Here is a 23,726-nt window from a genome sequence, read left to right as displayed (position 1 = left end):
CGTAAAAGAATAAATGGACACAAATCAGATGTCAAGAATTATAACATTCATAAACCAGTCGGAGAACACTTCAATCTCTCTGGTCACGCAATCACAGACATGAAGGTTGCTATCTTAAAACAAAAAAACTTCAAATCCAGACTCCAGCGAGAAACTGCTGAATTGGAATTCATTTGCAAATTGGATACTATTAATTTAGGCTTAAATAGAGACTGGGAGTGGCTAAGTCATTATGCAAGGTAGCCTATTTCCTCTTGTTTTTTCCTCCCCCCCCCCCCCCCCAGATGTTCTGGTTTAACTTGGATTTAAACTTGGAGAGTGGTCAGTTTGGACGAGCTATTACCAGCAGGAGAGTGAGTCTGTGTGTGTATGGGGGTGGGTTTTTGGAGGGGGGTGAGGGAGTGAGAGAACCTGGATTTGTGCAGGAAATGGCCTAACTTCATTATCATACACATTGTGTAAAGAGTTGTCACTTTGGATGGGCTATCACCAGCAGGAGAGTGAATTTGTGTGGGGGGGTGGAGGGTGAGAAAACCTGGATTTGTGCTGGAAATGGCCTAACCTGACGATTACTTTAGATAAGCTATTACCAGCAGGACAGTGGGGTGGGAGGAGGTATTGTTTCATATTCTCTGTGTATATATAAAGTCTGCTGCAGTTTCCACGGTATGTATCTGATGAAGTGAGCTGTAGCTCACGAAAGCTCATGCTCAAATAAATTGGTTAGTCTCTAAGGTGCCACAAGTACTCCTTTTCTTTTTTGAAATATTGAAGGCACTTCAGCTCTGTCTCCTTACTAACTCTCCCAGTAGCCTCTCATATACAATGAGTAAGGGGGTGATAGCAGAGAACTCTACAGGAGTTACTCTCTGGGATCTCCCTGAGAAAAAGGAACAAAAAAAATCTGAGGACAGTTCCATCTACTCCTGCCTGGGACCAAAAGTTTATTTAAAGCAATTTAATAAACATCTCATGATCCCCAGTATCAAAGGCAGCTGATAGAACTAGTTAATAGCTACATGGATCTTGCCAAGAAAAGATAATCAACTAGTTCTTTCTCAGCGATGTGCCCAGGTCAAGACCCAAACTGACAAAGTTCAGGAAAGTCAGAGGTATCAAGATACTCTCAGAGTTGTCACCTCCATGTCATTTTCAATAATTTTAACCGAAAATCGATGATGAGATACTGGTTGATGGCTGGATAGATGGTCAACATCAAGGGTTGGCTTTTTGAGCAGAGGTCAAACACATGATGCTGTAATTGCAATCATTAACGGTACTAGCTACACTGCGTGCCATTTGTTTGTTATTTGGTAGGATTCCCCCATTACTCTGGAGACTCTCCTAGAAGAATAAATAAGCTGGAGCATCTAACTACAAGGGAGCAAGTTGAAAACTGAGCTTCAGGATAACATTTTGTCAAACAATTGTTTCGTGTGTGTGATTTCAGTAATGAAAGGATTTTCCAACCAGAAGATGGCAGTCCCACCGAAATATTAAATCTGTTTTCCTGGTTTGCTGAAGTGCAGTCAGAGACCTATCATAGAGCCACATACACCACCTGTGTAACCGGAAAAGCTTAAAGCCACATCCTAGGTGAATGCCCTTACTTTTAGTAGAGTTTTAAGAGAACACTGATTGCAACCCAAACATGTGAAAGAAACCGACAACTCATTTCACAAGAGCTCATTTCAGAAATATAATTTGTCAGGAAGTACAATAAAGCTGTTGTCAAGGTTCCTTCCCCACTCTGAACTTTAGGGTACAGATGTGGGGACCTGCGTGAAAAACCCCTAAGCTTATTCTTACCAGCTTAGGTTAAAAGTTTCCCCAAGGTACAAGCTTTGCCTTGTCCTTGAACAGTATGCTGCCACCACCAAGCATTTTAAACAAAGAACAGGGAAAGAGACCACTTAGAGACATTTTCCCCCCAAAATATCCCCCCAAGCCCAAAACCCCCTTTTCTGGGGAAGGCTTGATAAGAATCCTCACCAATTTGTACAGGTGAACACAGACCCAAACCCTTGGATCTTAAGAATAATGAAAAATCAATCAGGTTCTTAAAAGAAGAATTTTATTTAAAGAAAAGGTAAAAGAATCACCTCTGTAAAATCAGGATGGTAAATACCTTACAGGGTAATCAGATTCAAAACATAGAGAATCCCTCTAGGCAAAACCTTAAGTTACAAAAGACACAAAAATAGGAATATACATTCCATTCAGCACAGCTTATTTTACCAGCCATTAAACAAAAGGAAATCTAACGCATTTCTAGCTAGATTACTTACTAATTTAACACGAATTGGAAGGCTGCATTCCTGATCTGTTCCCCGCAAAAGCATCACCCAGACAGACTAACCCTTTGTTTCCCCCCCTCCTCCAGATTTGAAAGTATCTTGTCTTCTCATTGGTCATTTTGGGTCAGGTGCCATCAAGGTTACCTTAGCTTCTTAACCCTTTACAGGTGAAAGGGTTTTGCCTCTGGCCAGGAGGGATTTTATAGCAGTGTATACAGAAAGGTGGTTACCCTTCCCTTTATATTTATGACAGCTGTAAACAACACACCTAATAAGAGAGACTGATTTTAATCTTAATTTTCAAATGGTAGGATTCCTTCTGTTTTCCTACTTAATGGCTAAAAAGAATGTGAATTTCTCTTATTGCACTATTGATTGAATAAGATAAAAACTTATAGAGAGAGCCAACGCAATATATTCATGTAGGTAGGTGAGTGATTCGAAGATGAATAGTTTTTTGTGGCAAAAAATATGATAACCAAAAATAGTTTTAAAATTATTTTTTCCTTTATTTATAGAGTAGATACAGCTTCCCATTTGGCTTTCAGAAACGGAAAAGAGTACGAATATAAATGCTGATTTTAAAAAAATGTACATGTTGGGCCTGAATTTCAGAAGTTCTGAACACTCACAACTCCAGTTGAAGGTAATCCAGACTTCAGATACCCAGAACTTCTGAGAAGTCCAGCCCATTGATTTCTAAAACATCCTTTATACACACACATTGTAAGGTTGTTCTAATCCCAGGCAGGCTGGAAAGTATGTCCCAGCTAGAGTCAAGCCAAAAGACTATCTTGACCCATAAATCAAACTCTCAACAGAGAGAAACAAAATGGCATGGGAGATCCCTGTGATTAGCATGGTCTCACTCATTCTTCTCAATATCAAATGCTTTGTAGGTTTAGAATAATTTTAAAACCCAAGGAGACTGCTGAATTTTTTGGTAATGTAGCAGCATCTTTACAACATCTGGAAAGAGGAAAAACCCACACTGGTTGTAAAAGTCCAGAACAATCTGTTAAGCATTACCTAACGGCTATGTCTACACTCTGAGCTAGGGGTGTAATTCCCATCTGGTGTAAACATACTCGGGCTAGTTCTTATCTGAGCTAGCATGCTAAAAATAGTAATGTAGCACAGGGTGGATTTGATTTAAATCACTAGTCAGGAAGACCCGATTTAATCATGGTTTTCTCCATAAAAGTGCATTCTTGTTGATTGTTATAACTTTAATACATATTCTTCACAATTCAGAAATAGACAGATGTAGTTTTCATTTTTAGAAGGTGCATACTATACATTTTTAAACAGTGATTTATTTTGAAAACTTTTCAGATTAGTTTTACAGCTATATCAGAAAATGAATGAGTGTTTGATTATTTCATTTACCAAAGGTAATTGAAGCAGATATTTATGAAGTCATTGGGAGGTGAACTATCTCGAATTCAACAGGTTAATCATGAATATTTGGAGGATTTTCTTGCCATGCTGTATTAGGAGGAGAACATCACCACACAGACATTTAAATTGTTTTATTTAACTAAAACAACAACGATAAGTATTCTGGATTTTTTTCTTCAACAGCAAACATATAATATACATTAACAAAACAAGCATATGTCCCTCGCTTCTCACATTTATCTCCAGACTTCATCTCTTTGTCCAGATCTATTCTGCCCCCCACAATCTTCAATTCACTGAACTTTTTGAAACTTTGCACTTTTAGAGAGAGGTAAGGGATTGATTCTGTGTACACAAATTTTCAGAGGGACAACAGAGTTGAGGTCTGTTATTTCTCACCTCTATTATTTATTTATTTATTTGTAAACATTTTTGCTGTTAACAAGCGTGCTACCTCTGGAGATACAAATCCATAGTTTGAGAACTGCAAAACTAAGCATCTCTGATGGTATCTTCTAGATTGAGCACTGAGTCCCATGGGTAGATAGAAAGATTAACCTAAATAATCTATACAGAAGCCTGTGGAACCCCATAAGATTGTGTCCCTAATCCATGAACTATTGGAACGCATTTACAAAAAACTTTTCTGAAACATTACATGAATATATTGTCTCATACTATAGAATTTATAATCCCTATTTCATGATAGATATCTTTGAGCTATAATGTATCTTAATTAAAACTATTTTTAGATAAGTTTTTCCTCAAAAAGCATTTTATCAAAAAAATCCGATTTAATTCAAAAAAATCAGATTTTTTTAATTTTTATCAACCCTGGTGTAGCATGAGAAGCAGCAGAGACAGCACATGCTAGCCATCATGAGTATGTACCCACGAGATTCAGGTGGGTTTGTACTGAGGGCGACTAGTCCATGCTGACGTTGACACTGCCCATGCTGCACTGCTAAGCATGCTAGCTCACATGAGAACTAGCATGAGTATGTCTGCAGGAGCTAAGAATCACATCCCTTAGACATAGTCTAAGCATTAGAACACAGAACTTAGTCGGGAGAGCTTGGTACTAATCCTTACTATGCCACTGACTTGTTGTGTGACCTGTGTTTCAGTTTCTGCACCGTTGTTGCAGTAAAATAAGAGTAATGGTTACCCACTTTTATAATGTGCTTTAAGTTCCTCAGATGTAAGGGACTATTAGAGTTCAAAGTATTATTATTGATTATCATATATTAAAAATGTGTGATATAATGTACCCTATGGGGATAAAAACCCCAATTCTGCAAAGCACTTTAGCTTTTGTTTGAATCAGTGTGACTCAAGCCCATACCAAAATTATTTACAGGAACACGGAGTTTCTTTCAGTCTACATGCTCTTCTTTATTGACAAGATCCCTTGATTCCCCTCTGATGATTTTCAAAGGGGGATTTCATACAGTCAGATTACATGTAGAAAGAATCCATGGGAAGTGTGTGGCCAGTGGATCTTTTATAGCAATGCCTATGTTGCACTGTGTGTATAGCACTATGCATGTACTAGAAGAGTCTGTCAAACTGACAAACTCTGTAAAGATGACCACTGTATTCTGTTTTAATAGGTTGTTATTTAAAAAATTCAAAAGTAGAAAATTAGGGAATTTTTGCCAAAAAGTTAATTACAAGGGGCTTACTGAGAACCCACTTCATAGATCACTTATCTCCTGTATGTACTGGAGGCCTCATTGTTTGTTGTTGTTCTGATGTGATTACGGACTGTGGGATGGATTCAGTCAGTTGTGCTTGTTTGTAATATGAACAAAAATGCACTCTTTTAGCATTTTATTTTCTGAGACAATTATTTTAGTTTCAATTTGAGTTCTTTTATGGGCATAGCAAAGTATATAATATTACCAATATACATCAACAGTCTGTGTATAGCACTTCAAGGTGGTAACAGTGCAGATGGGTTTATATAATGAGCCACTTTCTGCTCTAAGGTATATGCATAAAAACATACTAAACATTAATGGAGTTATACATCTACAAACAAGGACAGAATGTGACTCATGTTCATTTTTATTTGATGGGAGCTGTCACACATTTCAAGGCCAATTTCTGCAGTCATTTTGCAGCATTACATTCCCTGGGGTGGGGGGTGGAAGGGGCATGGTTTAGTGATCTGGACACAGGACTGCAAGTCAGGTACTCCTGAATTCTAAGCCTGGTTCTGATAATACTGTGGCCTCAGAGTAGTCATTTGACCTCCGTCTTAATGGGATTTTAATGACCAACTTTGCATGGTTAGTAAGATTGATTACTGAATGTTTGTAAAGCATTTTGAAGATATAAAGCAAATTTAGGCAAAAGAATTATTATACCACACAAAGAATCATTATATATACAATTGGCCTGATCCTGATGGTACTAAACCAGGAGAAACTCCACTGAAGTCAGTTAAGCTACACCGGTGTAAAACTAGTGGGAGAACAGAATCAGGGTCATTCTATACCACCGAATCATGAGATCAGGATCAAGGCTCAGCCACCCTTGTAAAAAAAAAAAAAAAAAAAAGCCCCAAAGTGGGAGCATTATTATATTATTTACACAATAGTTAAAACTTGAGTTTTAATATCATTTATTCTATTAAAAAATCAATTTCCCCTTAAAACCAAAAAACTTCATTCATACGGACCCTGGACTTCAGGAAAGCAGACTTCGACTCCCTCAGGGAATGGATGGGTAGGATCCCCTGGGGGACTAACATGAAGGGGAAAGGAGTCCAGGAGAGCTGGCTGTATTTCAAGGAATCCCTGTTGAGGTTACAGGGATAAACCATCCCGATGAGTCGAAAGAATAGTAAATATGGCAGGCGACCAGCTTGGCTTAACGGTGAAATCCTTGCGGATCTTAAACATAAAAAAGAAGCTTACAAGAAGTGGAAGGTTGGACATATGACCAGGGAAGAGTATAAAAATATTGCTCAGGCATGTAGGAATGAAATCAGGAGGGCCAAATCACACCTGGAGCTGCAGCTAGCAAGAGATGTCAAGAGTAACAAGAAGGGTTTCTTCAGCTCTGTTGGCAACAAGAAGAAAGCCAAGGAAAGTGTGGGCCCCTTACTGAATGAGGGAGGCAACCTAGTGACAGAGGATGTGGAAAAAGCTAATGTACTCAATGCTTTTTTTGCCTCTGTCTTCACAAACAAGGTCAGCTCCCAGACTGCTGCGCTGGGCATCACAACATGGGGAGTAGATGGCCAGCCCTCTGTGGAGAAAGAGGTGGTTAGGGACTATTTAGAAAAGCTGGACGTGCATAAGTCCATGGGGCTGGACGAGCTGCATCTGAGAGTGCTAAAGGAATTGGCAGCTGTGACTGCAGAGCCACTGGCCATTATCTTTGAAAACTCGTGGCGAAGGGGGAAGTCCCAGATGACTGGAAAAAGGCTAATGTAGTGCCAAACTTTAAAAGAGGGAAGAAGGAGGATCCTGGGAACTATAGGCCAGTCAGCCTCACCTCAGTCCCCGGAAAAATCATGGAGCAGGTCCTCAAAGAATCAATCCTGAAGCACTTACACGAGAGGAAAGTGATCAGGAACAGTCAGCATGGATTCACCAAGGGAAGGTCATGCCTGACTAATCTAATCGCCTTCTATGATGAGATTACTGGTTCTGTGGATGAAGGGAAAGCAGTGGATGTATTGTTTCTTGACTTTAGCAAAGCTTTTGACACGGTCTCCCACAGTATTCTTGTCAGCAAGTTAAAGAAGTATGGGCTGGATGAATGCACTATAAGGTGGGTAGAAAGTTGGCTAGATTGTCGGGCTCAACGGGTAGTGATCAATGGCTCCATGTCTAGTTGGCAGCCGGTGTCAAGTGGAGTGCCCCAGGGGTCGGTCCTGGGGCCGGTTTTGTTCAATATCTTCATAAATGATCTGGAGGATGGTGTGGATTGCACTCTCAGCAAATTTGCGGATGATACTAAACTAGGAGGAGTGGTAGATATGCTGGAGGGCAGGGATAGGATACAGAGGGACCTAGACAAATTGGAGGATTGGGCCAAAAGAAATCTGATGAGGTTCAATAAGGATAAGTGCAGGGTCTTGCACTTAGGACGGAAGAACCCAATGCACAGCTACAGACTAGGAACCGAATGACTAGGCAGCAGTTCTGCGGAAAAGGACCTAGGGGTGACAGTGGACGAGAAGCTGGATATGAGTCAGCAGTGTCCCCTTGTTGCCAAGAAGGCCAATGGCATTTTGGGATGTATAAGTAGGGGCACAGTGAGCAGATCGAGGGACGTGATCGTTCCCCTCTATTCGACATTGGTGAGGCCTCATCTGGAGTACTGTGTCCAGTTTTGGGCCCCACACTACAAGAAGGATGTGGATAAATTGGAGAGAGTCCAGCGAAGGGCAACAAAAATGATTAGGGGTCTGGAACACATGACTTATGAGGAGAGGCTGAGGGAACTGGGATTGTTTAGTCTGCAGAAGAGAAGAATGAGGGGGGATTTGATAGCTGCTTTCAGCTACCTGAGAGGTGGTTCCAGAGAGGATGGTTCTAGACTATTCTCAGTGGTGGAAGAGGACAGGACAAGGAATAATGGTCTCAAGTTGCAGTGGGGGAGGTTTAGGTTGGATATTAGGAAAAACTTTTTCACTAAGGGGGTGGTGAAACACTGGAATGCGTTACCTAGGGAGGTAGTAGAATCTCCTTCCTTAGAAGTTTTTAAGGTCAGGCTTGACAAAGCCCTGGCTGGGATGATTTAATTGGGGATTGGTCCTGCTTTGAGCAGGGGGTTGGACTAGATGACCTCCTGAGGTCCCTTCCAACCCTGATATTATATGATTCTATGATTCAATAATTAGGATAAAACATGGTCTGCCTACGTGTATTTGACCGCAGGATTGGGACCTAAATTTCTCTCTTTATCCCGACATTTCAGTCCCGAGGATGAAAGAACTTCAGAAATTTAAATTTCAGGTAGCATTCTCATGCTATTTCCAAAGACAGATGACAAATTAAGTTTCTTAATTTTAATAACCTTTAACAACATCTTGGAAACAATGAACTGTACTGCTAACTTCATAGAATACCAAACATTTCCACTAGAGGTCTCAAATAGCCCAGAAAAGAAGGCTAAGTTTTTAGTTATATAGCATTTCAGTTTACAGATGAAACTTAGAATGGTTTACAAAATTTAAAGAAAAGCAGATGAAAGATTAAATACTTAAACCAGTTTGGATAGTCTATCTTACGAGTAGAGTGCATGCCTACACATACAAATATTTTAAAGCTCTCCTAAAATTGCTAACAGTTCCACAAAGTTTACAATAAATAGGAATAGCAATTTTTGATACAATGTGTTCCCCTAACTCTGGAGCCCGTACAAGTGTTAGGATGACCTTGTAAATTTCCTTATTTTTCTAGATTTCGGTAAGGTCATGCCATGATACCTACACTTTCAGAGGTACAGGGTTTTAATGGGCTAAAGCACATTAAAGAAAATGACAGGTTTCAAAGTAGCAGCCGTGTTAGTCTGTATCCACAAAAAGAAAAGGAGGACTTGTGGCACCTTAGAGACTAACAAACTGATTTGAGCATAAGCTTTCGTGAGCTACAGCATCCGATAAAGTGGGCTGTAGCTCACGAAAGCTTATGCTCAAATAAATTTGTTAGTCTCTAAGGTGCCACAAGTACTCCTTTTCTTTTTATTAAAAAAAGTGTGGCTAAATCTTGGGCAACTCTTGGGAACAATTGAGTAATGGTGGGCAACCTGGGGCCCATAAGGATAATCCGCTGGCAGGCCGTGAAACAGTTTGTTTACATTGACTATCCACAGGCACGGCCACCCGCAGCTCCCAGTGGCCGCGGTATGCCGTTCCTGGCAAATGGGAGCTGTGGGAAGCAGCGCAGGCAGCAGGGACGCACTGGCTGCCGCTTACCGTAGCACCCGTTGGCCGGGAATGGCAAGCCGCGGCCACTGGGAGCTGTGGCGGCCATGCCTGCAGACGGTCAATGTAAACAAACTGTCTCACATCCTGCCAGCGGATTACCCTAATGGGATGCCTGCAGCCTGTGGGCCACAGGTTGCCCACCACTGAATCTGAGGATGTAAATGTGTGACAATCAGGGTGCAGATACCCAAGGGGCAAACAGAATGTTTAAACCCCAAAAATGAGCAGTTGACCCCACTGATTGCAATCTGTATCATTATACTCTAAAAGTGTATCGAGTAAGGTCTTTTATGAAAGCTTGTGATGTTCTAAACTTCACTGTCATTAGGAGATACGTATACAGACGGATTATGAATTTTTGTATTTGTGCATATAGAAAACTGTGCTCATTGTTTGTGTTGCAGTCAGCAGGGAGGGACTGCCTCTCTCCAAACAGATGAGACTACTTACCTAGCATTGTATAACCCAGGAAAGACAAATGATGAGCCATTAGAGTTAATGGGAAGATACTGAGGCTATGTCTACACTACAGCTTAGACCAGCTGTAAATCACCCCCGAGTGACAAAAGTTACACCCGCATAAGCACCAGTGTGGACAGCGCTATGTCGGCGGGAGAGCTTCTCCCACTCTCGTAAGCCGAAATTGGTGCAGCTGCGCCGCTGTAAACTCTCTAGTGTAGCCATGTCCTGTGACATCCTGGACAGAATTTCCCCACCCTGTATAACCATTAGTCACCATGCCAGAAGACAGAGACAGACAGACAGACAGAGAGAAAAGCCCTCTTAAAATGAGGCTTGAAACAGAGATCTTCATCCAGAAACTAAGCGACAGCCATTTGGCTGATGCTGTCTATGAAATGAAGGGTCCCTTCTGTGGCAGGGATTATGCTAGGAAACTGATCAGAAGCAATAGGTAACTTGTATTAGAAAAGAGAATTTATCTAATTTGAAAGTGTAAAGCCTGAGGCTGTATTTTTATGTTCATATACAAATTATACAGAAAATATTTGCTTTTCCATACTATTTTATCTTTGAATCTGTGGTTTTTCTACTAAGTAAACCTTTTGTTTATTCTTACCCAGAGCAGGTCCCTGGTGTGCAAATTCTGTGGAGTGTGTGTACCAAAGTAAGCGGGTATCTGGAGGCCTGGTTTAATGCTTTGGCGATGATGAACCAGAGGGAGTTCAGGGAAGTCAGAATGTCTGGTAGTTAAGAACTCAGGGTGGATGGATTTGGGGAGACTTGGGACTAGAAGGGCTGTTAGTGTCACCCTACAATGAGAAACGAGGCTGGTGGAAGCCAGGGTGAGACTTTGTGCTTGTGTACAGGTAACTCGTGTTAGGGCTCTGATCCAAAGACATAAAGCAAAAAGGCATCCAAGGTTATAGGGTAGGTGCTGATGGTACCCCTTCCTGGTCTAGGAGATCCCCAAAATGTCACATACTGTTCTTTCTACATTCATTTCTGTTTTTATTGGTATACAATCCTTTAATTCTTTTTCTGTGAAAGATTATCCACTTGACCATCCCAATGATGATAATGAGAAGTTACTGGGAGGATTGGTATGCAGAGTAAAATTTTCCATTACAAAAAATACTCAGATAACTTCCTTACCATCAACTTAGTATCAAGACTCCCAACAATTTGAGTCACTTCATAAGCACTGTGGTTTCACACTTTACATGACAATTTCCTAATTCAAGAAGGGTTGCAATCAACACGGGGAAATTCTACATTAGACCTGGTCTGACAGAAAAGAGAAACTGATCAACGAACTTAAAATTAATGGTAGCTTATGTACCAGTAATCTTGACTTCACCACATTTATAATTTGCTAGTAGAATAAAAACCAGACCAGTAATAAATAGATGTAGACAGACAGGCATACACAGCTCGTGCTTTGAAAGGGCCAATTTCACAAAGCTGAAAACAATTATGGGCCAAATCAGCTGTGAGGAAGAATTTAATCAGAAAAATTTGAATAACAACTGGGAATTGTTTAGGAACACTTTAACAGATGCCCCAAAAAAAGCCAAAATTGAGGAAGAAGGCCATGTTGATTAAAAAAACAACCTGGTTTAGAGGAGAAGTGAAGGCAGCTATAAAAAAAATACACAAAACAAATGGAAGGGAAATTTGATAATTAATATAAATCAGAATTTAGGAATTCTAGAAAATTGATAAAGGAAGCAAAGGGACACAAGGAGAACTCTATACCCAGCAGAGTTATGGACAAGAAGTTTTTAAAGCATATTAGAAACAAAAATTTTAAAAAGGGTAAATGAGATGACCTGGGTAATTATAGGCCTGTCAGTCTGACATTGATCCTAGACAAAATAATGGAGTGAGTGATACAGAACTCGATTAATATAGAATAAAAGATGGGTAATTAATCCCAATCAACATGGGCTTAAGAAAAACAGATCCTGTCAAACTAACTTGATATCTTTGTTTGGCTGATAAAGGTAACAGTATTGATATAATATACTTAGATGTCTACAAGGCATTTCACTTGGTGCTGCCTGACATTTTGATCAAAAAACCTAGAACAATAAAAAATTAACATGGCACACATTAAATGGATTAAAAGCTGGCTAACTGATAGGTCTCAAAATGTAATAGTAAATGGGGAATCATCATCAACCAGGTGTGTTTCTATTGGGATCCCATAGGGATCTGTTCTTGGCCTTATGCTATTAAACATTTTTTATCAATAATCTGATAAAGTTTGCAGATGGACACAAATAATGAAAAGGACAGGTGACTAATACAGACCAATCTTAGATTGTTGGTACACCGGACACAAACAAACAAATATACGCTGCTAAATGTATATGTATTCATCTAGGAACAAAGAATCTAGGCCATAGTTACAGGATGGGGGACTCTATCCTCAGAAGCAGTGACACCGAAAATGATTTGGAGGTTGTAATCATTTGAACATGAGCTCCCAGTGTGATGCTGTGGCCAAAAGAGCTAATGCAATCCTGGGATGTATAAACAAGGGAATCTCAAATGCGAGTAGACAGGTTTTACCTCCTCTATATTTTGGCAAAATAGCTCACAAGAGTAAGAGTTTGCAGGATCAAGGCTGTAAACCGGAAGCACCTAATTTTTAGTAGAGGATTGTAGACATTATGTCACCCTGGGGAAGCTCTTGTAGATCTTATTCAAAAACTGAGGAAAGTATGCTAGTATCTTTTAATCACTGGAAAATTTAATAAATTATAATATCAGTATATTTCACAATAATAAAAATAATGCTTTGCACTTATATAGGTGCTTTCATCTGAGGCTCTCAAAGTGATTTATGAACATTGGTTAATAAAGACTCTGAATACCATTCAGAGGTAGGTGGGTATTATTATAGATGAGAAAACTCAGGCACAAAAAAATTTAGAGCCAGATTTTCAGCAGTGGCTGGTAATGTTGAGGTACCCCAGTTTAGACAGCAAGGGCCCTGCTTTCAGGGAAGGTAAGCACCTACCACCTTCACTGACTTCAACTGCAGTTGGACGTGCTTAGCCCCTATGAAAATAAGGCATGATATGTCTAAAATTGGACGCTCAAAATGCTTTGAAGGATAATTTTGAAAATAGGCTTCATTAAATGGGAGCCAGTGCAGTAACACAACCTGGAATTCCTGGTTCCTTGACAAGAAAGTTTTAACCATTAAATCATACTTTCCCCCTGGGTTGGCATATTTACACTGTCATACCAAATAATACATTCTTCACTAGTAGCACTAGAAAGAAAAGTATTTGAAAAAACCTTCCATTTTATTAAGGAATTCAAGAATCCTAAGACTGAAGGAAGAACAAAATGAGTATGGACGACATGCTTTCAGGATACAGCAAAAGGCACTGCTGAACAATGGCTGAATTTCTACCCTTCTTATCTATGGCAGAGGGAAAACTTCTCTGAAGAATTTTTATATTCTTCATACTGACAGAAATATGGAAGTTTAAGAGCTGTCTATAAAACTAAAATTAAATTGTTTATTTCTTTGTTGTCTGTGTCACTTGGCTTGGTGACAAAGAAAACAACTTTGTTAAAATCAGTTCAAAGAGATTTCCTGCCCTCAGAATTTAATTTTCTTTTTATTTATTTGTTTAATTATTTCTTTTCCAGAAATTATGGGTATATAATCTAACCACATTTTGGAAGCAGATATATTAATTAGATTTTTACAACCTTGCACAATAATGAAATGGTAACTGATTCTTTTTTCAAAATGAAACAACAGCGAATGTTCACCATGGGATCTATCTACTAAATAAGCAGTATTTCCAGCAATACTCTCATTCGCCAAAGTTTCCATGAATAAGAGAAAATTCTACAGTTTATGTATTCCTGATGTCTGCAAGAATAAACAACATACACATTTTTGAAACAGTTTCTTGTGCATGGTACATAACAATTTAAAGTTGGGGCAGCTTTGGTCTCCACATTTTAAGTAAAACTGACAAATTGGAAAGCACAAAGATGAACAATGCAAGTGACAAAGAGTTTATGAGATTAGATTTTTAAAACTGGGCATATTCAGTTTATAAAAGGAGGTGGGGGACAAAGGATCTAATTCTCCATTCAAATCAGGAGTAACATAATTTAAATCAAACTTGTCCTGCTGTAAGAGAGTGAATAATCAAGCCCAACATGCTCAGAAGTCTACTAAAAGATTCCAGTCTAAGGGAATGTCTACATTGAAGCTGTAAATTCTATCTAAAGGAGACCTACTTGCACTAATTCTGATCTACTTAGCCCACTAAATATGAAAATGTAGCTGCGGCAGCATGAGGGGCTAGCTGCTGAGTATGTACCTACAGTCTAGGGCAGGATTGTATTTAGGGTCAATGCCCTCTCCCACCACTCACGCTGCCACTGCCCATCTATTTTTAGCACATTAGCTCAATCAGACCTAGAGCAGGTATTTCCTCAAAGTGAAATTTACACCTTCCAGACCTAGTGTAGACATAAGAGTTGGAATGTCACATGGTATTTTAAAACTAGTTTTTTAAAAACAAAACAGGAACTAACCCAAGGTAACTGGATTAAAAACTGAATATTCTTAGCAATTAAGGAGCAGTCAAAAATCTCTTCCAGTAACTTTCAGAGACAGAAATGTCATTTGCAGAAGCACTGATTAGGAACTTTAATTTATAGACTAACTGCTGAAGGTCACTGGTCTTGGACATAGCTTTTTGTTTTATTAGCACCTTTCTACATTCAGAAGGGGTTTGTTTTTATCCTGATATGTTAGCTGGTATACATCCTGTTCCCATCAACATTAAATAGAGATTTAGTACCATAAAAAGTTATTTCAGATAGATTAAGCTTTTCAGAGCGTGGACCACATCTTAACAGAGAGACTATCTCAGGGATCACCCCCCGCTGCAATTGGTGAACTTAACATCTGTGGCAACTACAACAAGTGCTTCCAGGAAGACTTATTATTAGGAATGTGGTTTTTTTTTAAATTTTTTAACAGGATTTAGCGGATGGATACAATGAAGATTAAAATCATGTGATCAGCCGGTTTTCTGCAGACCACCACCGAGTGCTCTATGGACCATCATTTGCTCAGGCCATCATGACAAAAAGTGATTCAGTCACCTTATATAAATTCATATTTCCATAATTTGCTTATGAGAATGTTATGTGAGACTGAGTCAAAAGCCTTATCAATATCAAGATATATCACATCTACTGGATTTCAATAAAGCTGACCTTAAACTCAGATAACTGGTAAGTAGCGTCCCATAAGGCGAAAAATCTAAAGGATAAAGGAGCTCAGGAGAGCTGATAGTTTCTCAAAGAGATAATATTAAAGGCACACCAGCAGTCTATCCCAATGTGAAGTAAAGACAGAATAATCTGAAGCCAATATGGCTCCATTAAGACCTCTTTAAAATCTGAAAATCTAAAAGGAATCCTACAGGAAGTGGAACATAGACTAATTGCTAAGGATAAATACAAATGAATAGCACGAGTATGAGGGACAAATTTACAAAGGCTAAGGCACAAAATGAGTTACACCTAGCAAAGGGATATAAAAGCCAACAAGAAGAGGTTCTGTAAATACATCTGAGCCAAAGAAAGGAAAATGTAGGTCTTCTACTTAGTGGGAAAGGAGAGCTAATATTCAGTCACATCAAGAAGGGAGTGTTTAATGCCTACTTTGCTTCAATCTTCATTAGAAAAGTAAATGGCGACCAGAGGCTTAACACAATTAATAGTAAGAACAAGGGGGAAGGTATGCACACCACAATAGGGCAAGATCAGGTTAAGGAAAATATAGAAAGTTAGATGTAATCTAGTTGGCAGGGCCTAATCAAATTCACCCTAGGGTACTTAAGGAACTGGCTGAAGCAATCTCATATCTGTTAGTGATTATCTTTGAGAACTCATGGAGGATGTCTGAGATCCTAGAGGAATGAAGAAGGGCAAACACAGTATCTATCTTTAAAAAGGGGGGGTGGGGAGAGACAACCCAGGGAATTATAGACAAGTCAATTTAACTTTGATACCTGGAAAGATTCTGGAACAAATTATTAAACAATCAGTTTGTAAGAACAGAGAGGAAAACAGTGTAATAAATAATAGGAAACATGGACTTGTCAAGAACAAATCATCCCAAACCAAACTAATTTATTTCTTTGACAGTGTTACTGGCCTAGTGGATGGGGGAAAGCAGTAGACAGGATACGTCTTGATTTGGGTGAGCTTTTGACACAGTCCCACATGACACTCTCATAAGTAAACTAGGCAAACGTGGTCTAGATCAGTGCTACTCAAAGTGGTGGTCCGCGGACTGGTGCCGGTCCAAGAGCCATCGGCTGCCGGTCCACAAGCACATTGGAAAAAAAATTGCCGGTCCCCCACATCAGATAGCTTGAGAAGCACTGGTTTAGATAGATCTACTATGAGGTGGATTGTGGTGGGGCGGCTGCCCCCACCCTCTGAGAAAAAGGGCTGGAACAGGCCAGAGAGGCTGCGCAGAACAGCAGCCAATCAACAAAGGCCTAGAGAGAGCCAATCAGGGCCAAGGAAGATGCGGCTAATCAGGACTGGCCTGGGTTCTATATAAAGGCTAGCAAGGGAGACGGACTGGCTCCTGAGGGAAGGAGCTAGCACCTTGGACAGAGCAGTGCTGGGCAGGCTCCAGGGAGCAGAGGACAGCTCCGGCCCGGTTACCTGCCAGGCTGTGGCCCTGCTAAGAAGGGTCGAGAAGGTGCACAGGGCCAAAGGGGAAGTGGCCCAAGGAACATAGTCGGACAAGAGGGGAGAGAAGGAGGGCAGAGAGAGGCTGCTGCTAGAGGGTCCCTGGGTCAGGACCCAGAGTAGTGGGTGGGCCTGGGTCCCCTCCTTCCCCCCTTACACTGCACCTGGCCACACAGGAGTGGGGCCAAGACAGACTGCAACCTGCTCCTGAAATAAGGGGCTAGACTTTGGGGTTGTGGTTGGCCACTGAGGCAGGTGCAAGCTGAAAGACTGCTGTTAACCCCCCTGGAAGGGGGTGAGACTGGAATAGTGGACACTGCCGGAGGGCAGTGTCCTGAAGAGCAACGCGGGTCCCAAGGCAGCAGAGCAGACAACGGGCGAGACTCCTCGCGCTGAGGGCGCTCAGCAGCTGACAAGAGCTAATTCTCAGAGCAACCAGCGGGAGGCACCAGTGGTGGTGAGTTGTGACCTCGTCACATGGGTGCACAACTGGTTGAAAGACTAGTTGACAGAGTAGTTATAGATGGTTTGCAGTCAAACCGAGAGGATGTATGTAGTGAGGTGACGTATCTAGTCAGTCCTGGGTCCAGTACTTTTCTACATTTTCATTAATGACTTGAACAATGGAGCAGAGAGTACACTTATAAAATTTGTAGAGGAGTAAGAAGACATTAAACTGGGAGGGGTTGCAAGCACTTTGGAGGACAGAATTAGAATTCAAAATGACCCTGACAAATTGGAGCATTGGTGCGAAATCAACAAGATGAAATTCAGTCAAGACAAGTGTACTCTTAGAATAGAAAATACTTAGGGCACATGAATATAAAAATGGGGAATAACTCGCTAAGAACATAAAAATGGCCATACTGGGTCAGACCAAAGGTCCATCCAGCCCAGTATCCTGTCTACCGACAGTGGCCAATGCCAGGTGTCCCAGAGGGAATGAACCTAACCAGTAATAATCAAGTGATCTCTCTCCTGCCATCCATCTCCACCCTCTGACAAACACAGGCTAAGGACACCATTCCTTACCCATCCTGGCTAATAGCCATTAATGGACTTAACCTTCATGAATTTATCTAATTCTCTTTTAAACCCTGTTATAGTCCTAGCCTTCACAACCTCCTCAGGCAGAGAGTTTCACAGGTTGACTGTGCACTGTGTGAAGAAGAACTTCCTTTTATTTGTTTTAAACCTGCCGCCCATTAATTTCATTTGGTGGCCCCTAGTTCTTATATTATGGGAATAAGTAAATAACTTTTCCCTATTCACTTTCTCCACACCACTCCTGATTTTATTATACCTCTATCATATCCCCCCTTAGTCTCCTCTTTTCCAAGCTAGGCAGTAGCATTGCTGAAAGAAAGATCTGGGAATTGTAGTAGATCATAAATTAAGTATGAGCCAACAATGTGCTTCAGCAGTGAAAAAAGACTAATATCATTCTGGGGTGCTGTCAAGTTCCTTCCCTACTCTGAACTTTAGGGTACAGATGTGGGGACCTGCATGAAAGACTCCCTAAGCTTATTCTTACCAGCTTAGGTTAAAAGCTTCCTTGAACCATATGCTGCCACTACCAAGCATTTTAAACAAAGAACAGGGAAAGAGACCACTTGGAGAAGTCTTCCCCCCAAAATATCCCCCCAAGCCCAAAACCCCCTTTTCTGGGGAAAGCTTGATAAGAATCCTCACCAATTTGTACAGGTGAACACAGATCCAAACCCTTGGATCTTAAGAACAATGAAAAATCAATCAGGTTCTTAAAAGAAGAATTTTAATTAAAGAAAAGGTAAAAGAATCACCTCTGTAAAATCAGGATGGTAAATACCTTACAGGGTAATCAGATTCAAAACATAGAGAATCCCTCTAGACAAAACCTTAAGTTACAAAAGACACAAAAACAGGAATATACATTCCCTCCAGCACAGCTTATTTTACCAGCCATTAAACAAAAAGAAATCTAACACATTTCTAGCTAGATTGCTTACTAACTTTACAGGAGTTGGAAGGCTGCATTACTGATCTGTTCCCGGCAAAAGCATCACACAGACAGATCCTTTGTTCCTCCCCGCCCCCCACTCCAGATTTGAAAGTATCTTGTCCCCTCATTGGTCATTTTGGGTCAGGTGCCATCAAGGTTACCTTAGCTTCTTAACCCTTTACAGGTGAAAGGGTTTTGCCTCTGGCCAGGAGGGATTTTATAGCACTGTATACAGAAAGGTGGTTACCCTTCCCTTTACATTTATGGCAGGTGTACTAACAGTAGTGTCCTAATTATTCCACTCTACTTGGCACTGTTGAGGCCTCAGGTGGAGTACTGTGTCCAGTCTTGGGCACAACACTTTAAGAAACATGAACAAACTTGAGAGAGTACAGAGAACAACACATATGATAAAAGGTTTAGAGAACCTGACCTATGAGGAAAAGTTAAAAAACCTGGGCATGTTTAGTCTTGAGAAAAGAAGAGTGATAGTCTTGAGATAATAGTCTTCATATTTATGTTAAGTGCTGTTAGAGAGAATGGTGATCAATTCTACATGTCACCAAGGGCAAGTCATGCCTGACTAATCTAATTGCCTTCTATGATGAGATAACTGGTTCTGTGGATGAAGGGAAAGCAGTGGACATGTTGTTCCTTAACTTTAGCAAAGCTTTTGACACTGCTCCCATAGTATTCTTGCCAGCAAGTTAAAGAAGTATGGGCTGGATGAATGGACTATAAGGTGGATAGAAAGGTGGATAGAAAGCTGGCTAGACTGTCAGGCTCAACGGGTAGCGATCAATGGCTCCATGTCTAGTTGGCAGCCGGTATTAAGTGGAGTGCCCAAGGGTCGGTCCTGGGGCGGGTTTTCAATATCTTCATAAATGATCCGGAGGATGGTGTGGATTGCATCCTCAGCAAGTTTGCAGATGACACTAAACTGGGAGGAGAGGTAGATACGCTGGAGGGTAGGGATAGGATACAGAGGGACCTAGACAAATTGGAGGATTGGGCCAAAAGAAATCTGATGAGGTTCAACAAGGACAAGTGCAGAGTCCTGCACTTAGGATGGAAGAATCCAGTGCACTGCCTCAGACTAGGGACCGAATGACTAGGCAGCAGTTCTGCAGAAAAGGACGTAGGGGTTACAGTGGACGAGAAGCTGGATATGAGTCAACAGTGTGCCCCTGTTGCCAAGAAGGCTAACAGCATTTTTGGCTGTATAAGTAGGGGCACTGCCAGCAGATCGAGGCACGTGATCGTTCCCCTCTATTCAACACTGGTGAGGCCTCATCTGGAGTACTGTGTCCAGTTTTGGGCCCCACACTACAAGAAGGATGTGGAAATATTGGAAAGAGTCCAGCGGAGGGCAACAAAAATGATTAGGGGACTGGAACACATGACTTATGAGGAGAGGCTGAGGGAACTGGGGATGCTTAGTCTACAGAAGAGTAGAATGAGGGGGGATTTGATAGCAGCTTTCAACTACCTGAAAGGGGGTTCCAAAGAGGATGGATCAAGACTGTTCTCAGTGGTAGCAGATGACAGAACAAGGAGTAATGGTCTCAAGTTGCAGTGGGGAAGATTTAGGTTGGATATTAGGAAAAACTTTTTCACTGGGTGGTGGTGAAACACTGGAATGCATTACCTAGGGAGGTGGTGGAAACTCCTTGTTAGAGGTTTTTAAGGTCAGGCTTGAAAAAGCCCTGCCTGGGATGATTTAATTGGGGATCGGCCCTGCTTTGAGCAGGGGGTTGGACTAGATGACCTCCTGAGGTCCCTTCCAACCCTGATATTCTATGATTCTATGTCCACCGAAGGTGGGACAAAAAGTAATAGGCTTAATCTGCAGCGAGGGTGATTTATGTCAGCTATAAGGAAAAACTTTCAGAGGATAAGGGTAGATAAGTTCTGGAATAGGCTTCTAAAGGAGGTTGTGGAATCCCCATCACTAGAGGTTTTTAAGAACAGGTTAGTCCAGGGGTTCTCAAACTTCGTTGCACTGTGACCCCCTTCTGACAACAAAAATTACTTCATGACCCTAGGGGCGGGGGGGACCAAAGCCTGAGCCCGCCTGAGCCCCACTGCCCCAGGTGGGGGGCCAAAGCCAGAGCCTCACTGCTCTGGGCAGGGAGGCCAAAGCTGAAGCTCAAGGGCCTCAGCCCCAGGCAAGGAGCCTGCAACCTGAGCTCCGCAACCCAGGGCTGAAGCCCTCAGGCTTTGGCTTCAGCCCTGAGCCCCAGCAAGTCTAAGACAGCCCTGGTGACCCCATTCAAAGGGGGTCGTGACCCACTTTGGGATCCCAACCCATAGTTTGAGAACCATTGGGTTAGACAAAAACCTGTCAGAATGGTCTAGGCATAGTTGTCCTGCCTCAGTGCAGGGGGCTAGACTAGATGACCCCTTGAGATCCCTTCTAACCCTACATTTTTGTGATTCTATGATTTCAGAACTACGAGGATAAAGAGGTTTTTCTTTTTTACATGGATTTTATCCAGAAAATAATTTCTACTCCAAAGTTTTGTATTGACAAGCCCAAACACTTCATACTTTGCAAGTGCAGAAGATTAATAATATCAAATTAAAACTTGTATAGCTGACACTTAGCATTAGTTTCTATAGTAGCAAGAATGATTATATTTTTTGATTTAGGTGTTTGAATTTGAAGAATTGTACAATACCTGTCCAGTGTATGCAAAGTCCAGGGCCTGCTTTAAACCTAGGCTTGTGACACCATGCAAATTCACCTCATCAGCTCCACTTTCAACCATACAGAGACTGAACATTGCCTAAGAAGAGAAAAGAAACATTTGCAGACATTAAAAATGAGATTGAGGGGGAAACATGAGACTTTTCAGATGAACACTGTTGATTTTTTGCTACCTAATCACCCCTTGCTATTCTCCAAGTAAAACACCTCAGTAGCACCATGACTACTATTGAGGTGCCAGGGCTCAAGCAATTTTTTTATATTACTGATGCAGCAAGCACAGATGTGCCAGGGCAATGAACTGCCAAGCTTAGAGGTGCTGGGGCTCAGTCCTGGCATAAATTAAGCACTGATAAGATCTCAGTTTTCATTATTATGGTTTCCTTTGACTCCCCCTCAGTAAGTACGTTAGCAACTGAGCTGTTTCATTGATAAAGAAGTGCAAAGACATATCCCTGAAGAGAAAAACTGCAACTAATCCATCAAGATCCAATTCTGAAAACTTTACACTGAGTAATACTTTACTTTGCAAGTAATTCCACTGAAACCAATGGGATCACTCACATAGTATGGTACTATTCAATGTAAGTGGGCAAATTAGATCCTGAAAAATCATTCTAATCAAACACCACTAGAACAGTAAATTTGACTTGTAGTTCTATAAAATATTTAAAGATTTTTTAAAAAGGCAGGATAAACCCTCTATGGTTATTTGAATAAGTAAATTAGTATATTAAGACAGATATAGCATCTTTTTAAAAAGTGGCAATCCTACCCAAATAGCACAAAAAAATGGAATGTAGACAATGCCAGGAAATTAGAAATAAAAAAGACAACGAGGTAACATGAAGAACAGCCATCTACCGATACTGAGGTTCATAAAACATTTGAGTACATTAAGAGCAAGGCCACATATGTATGGGTGCAGACCTGTTAGGCCCCATTCTATTGGTTTCCTTTCTCTCCCACCTTCCTCCAAGGCATAGCTCGCTGACTGAGGAAGGATGCTAGACTTGATAGGCCAAACTTGCATGGCCTGTTTGGTTTTAGATCGTTCTCTCCCAACATGATTTGGTACTTGAGCTCATTTTCAATATTTGCACAGAATGGCATTGAGTTCTAGACAGCGTCAATCCCTTCCCTTAAAACAACGTGAACTTCCTCTTAAATTAGAAACTGAAATTTTCTGTTTAAAAAGTATTTTCTTCCCTTAAGTGTGGCGTTTCCTTCCCCACTTCATGAATACTTTCAAGCTTCCAAAGAGACTAACAGACATTTCAAATATTGTGATCATTAATAAAAAATATTTTATTAGGCCTAGTTCTGCCTTGAGATACATATGCATAAATCTCATTAATTTTGGCATGTCGTATGTGGGGCAACAATTAGCCCTTGTGTAACACATTATTTGCGCCAACTCATACTATCTTCCCTTCCCCAAGCCTGATCCATGTAATCTGTCTTTATTCGTGTCCATCAATGGCTATTAGCCAACATCCAAGAAGTTGGGAGGGGAAGATGGGTGGAACACTCCAACTGCCCCATTCTGTACACTCCTCCTGAAGCTCTGTTACCAGCCATTGTTGGAGACAAGATACAGGGCTAGGTGGACCACTGGTCTTACTCCACTATGGCAGTTCTTATGTTTATGCGGCACCATTTTGGATTGTCAAATAAACTGCAATCTGCCTCATACTGGCCATTTGAGTGGTGTGGCTAAGGAGGTGACTGAAGCCACAGACCACTAATTGAGTGTTGAAGCAGAAACATTCACTTATCAGCTACTGCAGAGAGCCACCCAGATCTACACCTTCTCCTTGAGATAGACTCAAAGGGTGAAATCCTGATCCTATTGAAATCAATGGCAAAACTCCAGCTGATTTCCAGGTTGCATGTGTCAATCACATATGGCAGTGGGTGTGACATGATGGGAGGCACCTGGTGTGAAGGATGAGCTCTTCTTGTCTGAGTGACAGCCAAGGAGTTATTGAAGAGGTTAAGGAGCTCCTGAGCCTACCACCCTGGCTAACATCTCCCCATAACTAGCCTCAAGACCCTCACATCCCCAAAATCAGCCTATTGTTGGAGAGCTCAGTATAAGCCCTCCTATAGTCTCTCTCCCTTCCACATGCTGCTGAGCAGGAGTTATTGCAATCCAAACGCAAG

General features: G+C 41.1%; 1 protein-coding gene across 7 annotated transcripts in view; it reads right to left on the bottom strand.

Annotated features, from left to right (window-relative positions):
* The window catches only part of KLHL32 (kelch like family member 32), a 143,341-nt gene that overhangs the window by 81,874 nt on the left and 37,741 nt on the right, over positions 1-23,726 (bottom strand). For 5 of the 7 annotated variants that reach the window (XM_077812837.1, XM_077812842.1, XM_077812841.1 and 2 more), the window contains exon 3: positions 21,532-21,639. The exons of the other annotated variants lie outside the window; for them this stretch is intronic. In XM_077812837.1, the coding sequence (XP_077668963.1) occupies positions 21,532-21,639 (108 nt within the window). The remainder of the gene's footprint in view (positions 1-21,531; positions 21,640-23,726) is intronic. 7 annotated transcript variants of the gene reach the window in all.

The sequence above is a fragment of the Eretmochelys imbricata genome, chromosome 3 (genome assembly GCF_965152235.1).
Source record: "Eretmochelys imbricata isolate rEreImb1 chromosome 3, rEreImb1.hap1, whole genome shotgun sequence".
NCBI classification, from domain to species: domain Eukaryota; kingdom Metazoa; phylum Chordata; order Testudines; family Cheloniidae; genus Eretmochelys; species Eretmochelys imbricata.
The sequence above is the reverse complement of the archived record's forward strand: the minus strand, read 5'-3'. Positions and strand labels throughout refer to the sequence as shown.